The sequence below is a fragment of the Sebastes fasciatus genome, chromosome 11 (genome assembly GCF_043250625.1).
Source record: "Sebastes fasciatus isolate fSebFas1 chromosome 11, fSebFas1.pri, whole genome shotgun sequence".
Taxonomy (NCBI): Eukaryota; Metazoa; Chordata; class Actinopteri; order Perciformes; family Sebastidae; genus Sebastes; species Sebastes fasciatus.
The window spans coordinates 4,553,458-4,565,748 of NC_133805.1; the positions used below are offsets into that span (position 1 = coordinate 4,553,458).

The following is a 12,291-nucleotide window of genomic DNA, read 5'->3' on the forward strand; positions in this document are numbered from 1 at the left end:
AGAGTGGAGCTGGCTGTGCTTTAGAGCAGGAAGAAGAGGGGGGAGCAGGAGGAGGGTTTTGATTGGACCACAGCAGAGAGGGGGCGGGTCCTGTGTGAGTGATGGAGTCACCCCATTGGTCGGTGGAGATGGAGCTTCCCCATTGGCTGTTCCAAAATGACTGTTATGTTTCAACCAGTGACGTCTCCATCAGTCAGCTGATCCACTTCCTCAACACATGCTCATTGTTGTTGCTGAGCAATGTGTTCTCCCTTGAATGCTCAAGCTAGAAATACACATTTGAAGTAATTCTCATTCTCTCATTTCATGTCCTCACTACTGAATGACTCTTTCTTTTATAACCTTGTCTATCTTAACTTAGCTGTAAACCAGAGTTTAAATATACCAAATATACACATTTTGTAATAAAAATAGACATCCATTATTGGATTTCTATCCAATTTCTTTTCACTTTTGCTCAAAACTGAAGAGAACGTGACAAACACATCACCAAAAAAAGCTTTTGCATTTCTCAAATTATTTTACTTTTTCAGATATTATTGTTTAATTTGACCTTTTATTTCATTCATTTTTATTATTATTTTTTTGTCTAACACAAGTCAAGTTTAAAAATATGGAATCAAAAAGTATCAGAATATACCTTAAAATGTGAGACATTGAATTTGTGTATAATTTAAACTCCTTCTGTTGTTTTAAACTTCTATCTTAATTTAGCTGTAAACCAGAGTTTGAATATACCAAATATACACACATTTTCAAAACAATGAGATCAAATCTCTGAACAATTAGTTTGTTGTCACGGAGTCTTTACTAACTAACCAACACAATGCAGAAATCCACCGGTTACACACATCAAAACTACAACTACAACTGATGATCAATTATAAATATACAACAGCCCTTTGTCAGTGCAGCATCACTAGAATTAACCAACAGTTAAATTATATTTGTAAAGACTTTGTAGCAACTGATTATCAATTACAAATATACAACAGCTTTCCTCGTTGCAAACTTAATGAAAACAGAGACAAAACTCAGATAATTAATCAAAAAGGATGAATAATATATAAGAAATCTATGGACACAGCGGCGGGTGCAACAATCATTATTAAGCCACATAAATTAAATAGCCTGCCACATCTTATAGAATCAACAGCAGAATAAAACATCACCAAAGAAGACAACATGAAGCAAATATAAACTCAACAGCAGCAGCATACACATACATACTGAAGGAACTGGCCTTCTACCTCCGAGAGGTCAAGGCCCAGTTACGTGCTGGTTAATCTTGTGTGACAAAGAGATTTTCCAAACAGACGGGTTAAAGCATAATAATACAATTTATTCCGAACAATCAATGTTGCACAAGTAAAATAAAAGAGTTTACAGAATTCTGGATCCAGTCTACGTGTCCCTGACAACATACAGTGCATGGGTCAGTTCGTGAAGTCTGAACCCCGAGCTATCCCTGATCCAGCGTTTTATGGTTTACACAATATTAATATTCATGAGTTATGGCACGTGATGTTTTTGCTGCATATCTTCTTCTTTGTTTCTCCTTCTGACTCCTTTCTCTCTTTGACCTTGCAAAAGAACAGAACGTACATCCTCCCTGTCCTCGCAAACACTTCATGCACAACAAATCCAACAATCAGGTTATTGCAGGTCATTGTAAGCACTTTTGTACATAATAAATCCAACAGACCCTCTTTTGAACTTAACTAAGTTCACCTACAGATATATTTATTATAAGCATAGATAATGTTACGAACAGATGTATTAATTATAAGCATCATCACACAACCTCTTTAGGGTCAACATCTTCACTATCCCCCACCATTTCCAGGAGACCCTGTCTCTCAGCTTGGAACATGGCCATCTGATAAGAAGGAGGTGCATCCGGATGCTTTCGTTGCACAGCAGAAATAATCACACGCTCAATGAGGTGGCGAATACATGGAATACAGCAACAACCACATAATACTAAGCATGCACACACAGCAAGGATTGAGGAGAATAGAGATACCACCATGGACTTCCATTTCCCAAAGGTACGGTCTAACCAGTCGTTAATGGGGCTGTTGATACCTGAGTCATCGTGCATCGATTTAGACAGCGTCCGGAGCCCCTCTAGCGCCTTAGTTACAGTCCCGTCCGGCGCTGTATTGTTAGGGATGAAAATACAACATGAGTCTTGGAACATTGAGCATACACCGCCTTTCTCTGCCAGCAGCATATCTAATGCCATTCTATTTTGGATCACCATCAGTGACGTAGGAGCCATTTGTTCAGCTAGTCCGGCAATTGCATCATGGGTTAGATTAGTCAAACGGAGAACATTATAGTGGATGTAGTTAATGCGGTCAACATTTTTGTTAGGAGTGATAGGGATCAGAGCACTTATTAGAGGTATGTTTTTAAAACCTGCAGCTATTTGGTCAGCTAGTTTATATTCATTAGGGGAGCTACCTCACTACATCATTCTTTATAATCTTGGTTTAGCCTTCCCCCCCTTGTAGCCCACACCCTCCACCCTGCTTCTGAGTGAAAGCATTGTCTATTGTTAAAGAGTTACTTGTGATTAGCTATTTTTAGCAGAGTGCAGAGGCGAGGATGATAAGTAATGTATCTAAACTAGTACAGTCTGTGCTTTCCCAGGTTATTCAGATTTATCTGAGTACACAAATTCTACACAAGGGTCATGGTATTTTCTCTCACATTCCCTCCTTTTATCATGAATAACTAAAATGGTAACTGAAAACACGAAAATACATGATGAATTGCATTAAGATAGTAATATGAAATGAAAACATTTAAAATACATGACAAATCACATTAAGAAAGTTTGTACAGAAGAACGAGGACAAGAGAGGTAAACACAAATGCTACAGCAAACGCCACTAGCAGTTTGCCGCACTGCATGATGCTTCTAGTTTGTTTTCCTGTGCGCAACTGAAAAACTTTTATCCGGGTGGTCCTATTTTATACTGGTTTGGGAAAGGAAGTGAAACTTCTCTCTGGTGGATTCTCCCCACCTCTGGTTCCTCTTTTTATCTATTTTAGCATTTATTCTAAGCAACAAGTTTTAATACAATGTGATATATAATGTTTTTCAAAAAACACCTAGATGAGTCCACCTAAACAACCATGTTAGCCTGATTTAACTGTAAATACAGGCAAGACCTTGTAACCTTCTTTCCCTTATGTGTATCTCATCACAGTCACAGTTTATACAGTATATGAAAAATAAAAAATATACGTGACCCTCTTTTCACGTAGCCTGGGCTCCTTGTGGGGCTGCCTCCTCTACTGCTTCAGGTCCTGTCCTGCTGCTGGAGCACTGTGTTAGGTGCCACCAGTTGAGTCCTTTTCCTTCAAGCTGCACAGCTGTTGCAGTTCTGGCCAGAACCTTGTGTGGGCCTGTCCAACGTGGCTCCGACCACTTCCTCTTTAACACCTTCAACCAAAGGTGTTCCGGGGGTCCGGGGTCAGGTCCTGGAACGTCCTCTGTGACAGGGGTGACAGGTTTGTCACCTGTATAGGAGAGAGCTGACACAAGAGCATTAACCTTCCAATAGTATGGTCTGTAACCGAGGTCAGGAAGGGGAGAGGGGTTTTGGGACGGCCCTGGGAAAGGTCGGCCACACGTAAGCTCAAATGGTGTGAGTCCTGTTATTGTGGATGATACACAGTGCCAAATTTGTGTTGTAGTCCCAGAGCCTTTTCGACAGATTGCAGGTCTTTATTTTTTAAATGTGAACCATTATCTGACCTGATCAATTTAGGAAACCCATGTTTCGGAATGTACTCATTCACCAGACATTTAATGACTGATTTTGCGTCCTCTTTTCCCGTAGGGTAGGCCTCAACCCAACGTGAAAATGCGTCCACAATTACTAGGAGGAATCTTTTCCCCCCAGCCCTTACTCCCATATCTGTGAAATCCATAAAGATTTCCTGTCCCGGGGCAGTGGGAGAAGGATGTTTTCCTGCCCTAGGAGTGATGGTAGGTCTGATGTTACATGTACTACATACGTCACACTTAGTCAAGAAGTCAGTTATAGTAGCATGTTTCCGGGGAATCCACCAGTGGCGGAGATCTCGTAACATCTGTTTGTGGCTTTTATGGTCAAGTCCATGAGTCTGAGTCAGTATTGAGGACATCCAACAGGGGGGCATAACTATTTGATCTCCGTTATACCATATACCATCAAACTGTTCTATAGCTCCCTTATCTTCTGAAGGAATTCTCCCTCAGAGAATCGTCACCTTCATGCGTGTTGGTTTATCTTCTCAGCAGCTGCAAGCTCAGAGTTAAAATCATAAACAATGCAAATTAGGTTATCAATATCAATTTATTCCGAAGATATACTCATCAAAGTTGCACAGAGTTATTAACAGAAGTTCTGGATTCATCAATGTGTCCCTGATACCATGTAATACAGTGTTCAGTTCGCAGTGAATGAACCCCGAGCTTTGCTATACGTTTACTTTTATACACATTAGCTGGGGAGGGGTCAGGTTTTCTGCAGACCCAGTACTTTTCCATCCTATGTCACAATACATCCTCGTGTCTACCTACATCTGACTCCATCTTACACAACATTGTCTGCATCAAACATCCTGTCCCTTCCCCCATCCGCTTTGTAACTGTTTCTTTTACCGGCCCACTCAGCATTTCATCACGAGGCAAGCTCGTCTTACATCAGTCACTTATCTGTAGACAGTCTAAGCCTAGTAGTTAACACCAAACTCGCTAAACTCCCAACATAATTAAGTTTGTTACAGAACAACAGTTTTATCATGATATATTTCCAACACTTCCCAGATGGTTCGTTCTGCTGCTGTGGCAGATTCTTGAGCTTGTATAATGGAGAAATCAGTTATCTCAGAACCGAGATCTGCTGTGGTCATGACCATCATAGTAGGTAAATACCCTGCCGCCTTTTTAGCGGCTGCATCAGCTGCTTCGTTTCCTATACTCTCTAAATCAGTGCCCTGACTGTGTCCTTTCACTTTGATCACAGCTACCCTCTGTGGTAACTGGATTGCTTCCAACAACTCTTTCATCAACTCCTCATGAGCCATAGGTTTATTCTGACTAGTCTTAAAACCCGCTTGCACCCAGCCAGACATATCTCTGTGAATTGCATTGCACACATACGCAGAGTCTGTGAAAATATTCACTGCCTTCCCTTCCGCTAACCGCAAAGCACAAACTACAGCCGTAAGTTCTGCTGCCTGAGCAGATTGTTTCCCATCAAGAGGACCGTGATCGAGAGTACATGGTTCCTCTTCTGCTGTATTCATAGACACCACAGCATAACCTGCTTTTAACCCTTCGGTGGGATGACGGAAACAGCAACCATCTGTAAATAAGCTAAGGTCAGTTTCCGTTAAAGGGGAGTTTTCTAAGTCCAGCCTTAGTTTTACAAAGGGCAGCGATTTTTCTGCACAGAAGTGCTTCTCGCCATCAGTCATATTGTCAGCCATATTACAGCCCTCATGTACAAAGGAGATGTGTGGTTTCGAGAGTACTTGTAAGATCTTGGTCTGTCTGAGGGGGGTGAGAGTGAAACAGGAGGATGTGACATATGTTACAGTGCTGTGAGAGGTCAGAATCTGTAGAGGATGGTGCATGACTATATGACCTACTTTGTCTACAATTTTTGCCAGAGCAGCTGCATATCTGACACAGGGGCTGGCTCTCTGTTCTTGTGTGTCTAGCAAAATGCTACAATAGTACAATACGTTCCTATCTCCTCTGTGTTTCTGATATAAGACACCATGGGCTGTACTAAGCTGCTCTGAGACATCCAGATGGAATGGTTGAGAGTAATCTGGGAGAGCGAGTGCTGCGGCCTCTGCCATTTCCTGCTTGAGGTGGATAAACACCTCCTACTCCTATCCCCCAGGTTGTATCTAACAGGTTCTGTTGGAACTCATCTTGATACGTAAGATCATTATTTCTGTCATAATTCAGAGTGCAGTGGGGAGGATCGGGAACAGGGAGGTAAGGGTGTAGAGCCCTAATCCATGGTTGCCACATGTTGTAAAAGTCAATCAGAGGGTTTCTGTCGGCTAGCAGGACCCAATATATGTCTGCACAGGGTGGTGGGGCATCAGGTGAGGTATCAGGACTCAACATGCACATGCGATCAGCACTGGAGGGGGAGGAGCACACCATTTCTTCTCCTCTGGGGAAACTCACTATCACAGCTTCTGGTGAACAATGTACAGAAGCCCCCAGTGCTGCCAAAACATCTCTTCCCAGGAGATCACGTGGACAATCAGGTGCATACAAAAAGGGGTGCTCCATCACCTGTCTCCCAAGCCGGACAGGAAGGGGAACAGTAAAAGGCAGTCTTTGTTCAGTGCCGGAAAATCCCAAAACGGAAACATAGTGAGAGGAAAGGGAACACAGAGGTTCAGCTAAGGTGGAGTAACGTGCTCCCGTATCCACCATGAACCATCTTCGTTTTCCGTTCACTGTCAACTGGAGACAGGGCTCTGCCAGCCCCTGTCCCTCCATCTCCGTCGGGCACCCCTATGGGAACATTCCTGGTGTATATGGACCAGGTGGAGGTCCCTGCGCAGAGTACCCGCTGTATGCCTGCATTGGAGCTAGCTGTTGGTTTGGTGGAGTCTGTATTGTTGGCTGATATGACTGCTGTGGAGGCCCTCTCATCTGCTGTTGTTGTTTCTGAGGACAGTCACGTGCCCAGTGATCCGGGCTTCCGCAGATGAAACAACTGCCTCCTCTTGGTTGGGCATACCCCCTCCCCCTGCCTCCTCTCCCTCTCCCTCTGCCTCTATTCCGGCCTTCATGATAAGGGGGCTGCTGATATGGGGCAGCTTGGTAAGGAACATGATACTGGGGTTGATACATAGCCTGTGGCGGGCCCTGCAGTGGATAAGGATTCTGTGGCGGGGCTGGAGCTGGTGTTACAATTTGAGCCATCTGGGTATCTTTCTCTTTCCCTCCCTTTTTCTTATCTGTTGCACGAGTCCGTGCATCTGCCAACTGTAATTTAGTCAACTGAGCTACCATCTCTTTTAATGACTCATTTTCCTCTTCCTCCTCCTTGGTTTCTGCATCCTGATGATGGCAGAAATGTGTTTCCCATCTTGATGATTTTGCCCCTGCCATATCTAGATTCTCTTGCATCTTTCTCTTAACTCCTTCCGGAGCATGTTTTAACAGAGCTATTCTGAACAGAGGCTGCTGTGATTCTTTATCTGGGTTCACCCCCGTAGCCCCCGCCCACTCTGTCTTTGCTCTTTCTATGAACGTGCGTCCACTCTCCCCGTTCTTAATCTTAAGCACCAAGCTGTGGAGCTTGCCCGCTGGTCTGGGATACTTTTGTCTAATATCATTACCGAAGGAGGTAGCGTAGGGGTTAAAGTTCCAAAGTACCACCTAACACTTGAAACAATGGTGCCATAACTTCGTTTGTATAATCACTGTCCTGTGGGGTTGGTACCGGACTAGGGGTAGGAGGAGGATAAGGAGGGGGGTTGGGATTTGGGCCAGGTGGGTACTGCTGATGGAGGGACATGTAATGTGGCGGCTGGCTGGTATGTGGGTTTGGTGGTGGGGGTGCGCTATGACTGGGTGAGGGTTTCACTGGTGGTTTTGCTTCAGCGGTTTTTGCGTGGGTGGCTTTCGTCTGGCTGCCTAAGGCTGATAGTGCAGCCATCTGTATCACATTATATTTTACCAATTTACTTGCCAACTCGTCTTCTTTCTTCCTCAATTTCCTCCTTACAAACATATGTCCCTTTTCTTTGTCTTGTCCTGCTTGCAGCAGCTTTCTATGAACCACCTGTATTAATGCTCTCATCACTGGCATGAATTTGGCTTCACTTCCCGTGGCTGGAAAATGCCCTTCCTTCACTGTCATGTTATACCACTCATCTAGGTCTTGAGTCTCTTTATTTCTAGTCTTGGGATCAAATGTACAGATTACATTGGTCTTGACTTTAGCCCATTGCTGTCCAAATGATAAACGGGGAGGCCCACAGCCATCCCGTTCCTCACAGTCTTTGTCAAATTCTCCGTCCATTCTGTCCAGTACTATTTCACACAGGTTTATTCAGTTTATGACAGTAACTAGATTCAGAGTAAATGGGTCGCTATGCCCCTCGCTGTGATCCTACCAACATAAGCTTCTACTGGACACTTTGATGTTCCAGCGATGTTGGCCCAGTATCAACAGTAAGTTTTAATTTTCCTCTGAATACTAGTTATTAATGTACACTCATACAGGCGTTATTTTTACACGCTACTAAAAGGGCAGCTTTCCTCCTCCCAGTTTTCACTAAAAGGGCAGCTTTAATCCTTCCAGTTTTCGTTACTAAAAGGGCAGCTTTCCTCCTCCCAGTTTTCACTAAAAGGGCAGCTTTAATCCTTACAGTTTTATACGCCACTAAAAGGGCAGCTTTCCTCCTCTTAGTTTTACACGCTACTAAAAGGGCAGCTTTCCTCCTCCTAGTTTTCACTAAAAGGGCAGCTTTAATCCTTATAGTTTTACACGCCACTAAAAGGGCAGCTTTAATCCTTCCAGTTGTTACCAAAAGGGCAGCTTTCCTCCTCTTAGTTTTACACGCTACTAAAAGGGCAGCTTTCCTCCTCCTAGTTTTCACTAAAAGGGCAGCTTTAATCCTTATAGTTTTACACGCTACTAAAAGGGCAGCTTTAATCCTTCCAGTTGTTACCAAAAGGGCAGCTTTCCTCCTTTCAGTTCCACCAAAAGGGCAGCTTTCCTCCTTTCAGTTCCACCAAAAGGGCAGCTTTCCTCCCTTCAGTTTTACCAAAGGGGCAGCTTTCCTCCTTTCAGTTTCACCAAAAGGGCAGCTTTAATCCTTTAAGCTTCACTAAAGGGCAGCTTTTCCTCCTTCCAGTTTTTACTAAAAGTCTTTACTTCTGCAACATCTATCACTACAAAGGAGATTCAGCACGACAAGAGAGATAATTTAGAGTAAGCCAATATGCAGAGTTCGATACAACAGGTTCTGCTCACCTTTAAGATTTCAGGGATCCCTTTCTCTCTCTCGCCGGTCTGTCCGTCCCTTGGACACGCTTCTCAATGCCGAAGATCACGTCGGGGTCACCAATTGAAGGAACTGGCCTTCTACCTCCGAGAGGTCAAGTCCCAGTTACGTGCTGGTTAATCTTGTGTGACAAAGAGATTTTCCAAACAGACGGGTTAAAGCATAATAATACAATTTATTCCGAACAATCAATGTTGCACAAGTAAAATAAAAGAGTTTACAGAATTCTGGATCCAGTCTACGTGTCCCTGACAACATACAGTGCATGGGTCAGTTCGTGAAGTCTGAACCCCGAGCTATCCCTGATCCAGCGTTTTATGGTTTACACAATATTAATATTCATGAGTTATGGCACGTGATGTTTTTGCTGCATATCTTCTTCTTTGTTTCTCCTTCTGACTCCTTTCTCTCTTTGACCTTGCAAAAGAACAGAACGTACATCCTCCCTGTCCTCGCAAACATTTCATGCACAACAAATCCAACAATCAGGTTATTGCAGGTCATTGTACACACTTTTGTACATAATAAATCCAACAATACATATTGAAGTAAAGGAGAGCTGCACAGGTTTTACACCTTGTATCACACTCACACGCACACACAGACACAATGCTCCGTTTCTATGCAACACAGTGGTTAAAAATCGCTGCTCAGTTCTCTGTGACGAAGATGTTTGAGTGAGGATATTTTTAAGGACAGAGACTGACTGACTCTAAACATGAACACTGTAGTTTGTGGTGTTTCAGGAGGAAAGCTGTCTCAGTTATACTCTCATATTATATCATATTGACTCCCTGATGAAGGCTTGATGCCAAAAGTTGGAGTTTGCTTTTGGGTCTAACATGACTATGCCATTACAATAAAGGCATTTTAATTGTTTAATTGTTTTTTTTGTGTATATTCTCATATTAGTCTCACATTTCCTCCATCAGCTTTGTATGATACCCTGGAATGAAGACAAGGAGGAAACTACTTTGTTCTTGTTTGTTTATTCATCATGTAAACCTTCAGTTTCTTCACACATAGCATCAGTAATCATGTACAGATTTACTTCATTAACACAATCAGTTGGTTTTAACCAGAATCTCAGCGATGTGAAAGAGAATAATGAATGATCTCCTTATTGATTATGATCAGGATAATTACAGTTACAAAGTGGTGAGAACAACATATGGTAAAGGAAGGTCTGGTGTTTTTTCTCTTAAAAGTCATGCAGTGGAACAACCTAAAAATGCAAAGTCAGTTCAGGTGAACAAAGATCATCATGAGCAGTGAAACAGACACAGGAAGGAGCGCCACCTGAAGACACTCACACCTTTACAGAACAACTCATGAGAAGATGTCAAAGTACCACCATAATGTTTGATTGACAGCTGATCTCTGAGCAGTGAAGACATTACACAACAATCAGCTCTCAGCAACAAACATGGAGACAAAATGAGTTTAAGAGTTAAAACACAGAATTTAACCCTTAAATGACTTCTGTCTATTTCAGTTTACACAACTCAGCAGTGACATCATAATCTAAAAGCCAAAATCCAGCATAAAGAGGCTCAGTAAATGTGGTCTGGACTCTGTGGAGGAGAGTCATGGTTCTAGAGATGCTGTAGAAGGACAGAATACCTGCACTGTGATCCAGATACACTCCTATTCTGGAGGACGGAGGACCTGAGACGGGAGTTTTGACTTTGTTGTACAAAAATATATAACTGTTGTTGTCACATCTTAACGCCCAAGATTTGTCATTTTGGCCAAACCCACATTCATCCCAGCTCCCTGCTCTCCTGACACTCTTGTAGGCGACCACCACATAAACTCCTCTTCCTCTCCACTCCCCCTCCCAGTAACAACGTCCAGTCAGACTCTCTCTACTCAGGACCTGCCCACATACAGTGAATCTGTCTGGATGAGTAGGATAAGACTGTTGTTGTTTCTTTAATGTTGCTTTTCTGTTCCCCTCAGATAATAACAGCCGTGTGTGTGCTGTGTTTGGATCCAGTGTGATTTCACGTGAATATTTTAAGAATCCAGCTCTGGTCTTGGGCTCTGGTTGTGACAGTAAAACATTCACTTCAGTCACTGTCTGTGAGACGTTTGTCCATTTCTCTCTCAGAATGTCCTGTAGTTTATCTCTGACTTCTGACACAGCCGCCGTCACGTCCTCAAAGTAGCTCAGAGGACGGATATTGATGCTGGATGAGTGTTTAGATTCACTGAGTGGTGACAGCAAGGGGTAGTTACGTAGAAACTGGTTGTGATCCTCTGTGTGTACCAGCAGCTTCAGCTCAGCGTCTCTCCTCTTCAGCTCAGTGATCTCCTGCTCCAGCTTCTCCTGAAGCTCTTTGACTCGACTCACTTCACTTTTCTGCTGGGATCTGACCTGCTGCTTCACATCACAGCTTCTTTTCTCCATGAGACGGATCAGCTCAGTGAAGATCTTCTCACTGTCCTCCACTGCTTTATCAGCAGAGCAATTGACAGCCTTCACCTCCTGTTGGAGCAGCTTCACATCTTTCTCTCTGTCCTGGATCCTCTGCTGGATGTTGAGTCGACTCACCTCCAGCTCTCTCTGCCTCTCGGTCCTTTCTGCTGCAGCTGAGACGGTGTCGTGGCCTTTATGTTCATCCACAGAGCAGAGATAACAGATACACTGCTGATCAGTACGACAGAACATCTTCATCACCTCGTGGTGAAGAGAGCAGATGTTCTCCTGGAGCTTCTTGGAGGGCTCCACCAGCTTGTGTTTCTTTAATGGAGCCACATCATAATGAGGCTGGAGGTGTTTCTCACAGTAAGAGGCCAGACACATCAAACAGGACTTGAGGGCTTTCCGTTTCCTCCCAGTGCAGACATCACAGGCCACATCTTCAGGTCCAGCATAGCAGTGATCAGCAGGAGCAGCTTGGAGTCCAGTCTTCTTCAGTTCCTCCACTAAATCTGCTAACATGGTGTTTTTCATCAGGACAGGCTTCCGTTTGAAGGTCTGCCTACACTGAGGGCAGCTGTAGATCTTCTTCCATTCCTCTCCATTCCAGTGGGTTTTAATACAGTTCATGCAGTAGCTGTGTCCACAGGAAGTAGTCACTGGATCCTTCAGTAGATCCAGACAGATTGAACAAGAGAAGGCTTCCTGGTCCAGCTGAACTCCTCTCTGCGCCATTTCACCTCTCAGTAGCAACGACTGTCTGAGTTTCACTTCCTGAGAAGTGAAGCAAGTTTGAGCTCTGACCTAAACAG

At 43.6% G+C, this 12,291-nt stretch overlaps 1 protein-coding gene and 1 long non-coding RNA gene across 3 annotated transcripts in view; both read right to left on the reverse strand.

Annotated features, from left to right (window-relative positions):
• Positions 1-12,257, reverse strand: part of LOC141776463 (tripartite motif-containing protein 16-like) — a 25,657-nt gene extending 13,400 nt beyond the window's left edge. For both annotated transcript variants that reach the window (XM_074650081.1, XM_074650083.1), the window contains exon 1: positions 10,354-12,257. In XM_074650081.1, coding sequence (XP_074506182.1) covers positions 10,541-12,214 — 1,674 coding nt within the window. In that variant the 5' untranslated portion in view covers positions 12,215-12,257 and the 3' untranslated portion in view covers positions 10,354-10,540. The remainder of the gene's footprint in view (positions 1-10,353) is intronic.
• Positions 3,481-12,291, reverse strand: part of LOC141776474 (uncharacterized) — a 58,942-nt gene continuing 50,131 nt past the window's right edge. Inside the window, exons 2-3 of the long non-coding RNA XR_012595771.1 lie at positions 9,024-9,138; positions 3,481-3,549 (exon numbers count right to left, since the gene is read on the reverse strand). This is a non-coding gene — a long non-coding RNA (uncharacterized LOC141776474). The remainder of the gene's footprint in view (positions 3,550-9,023; positions 9,139-12,291) is intronic.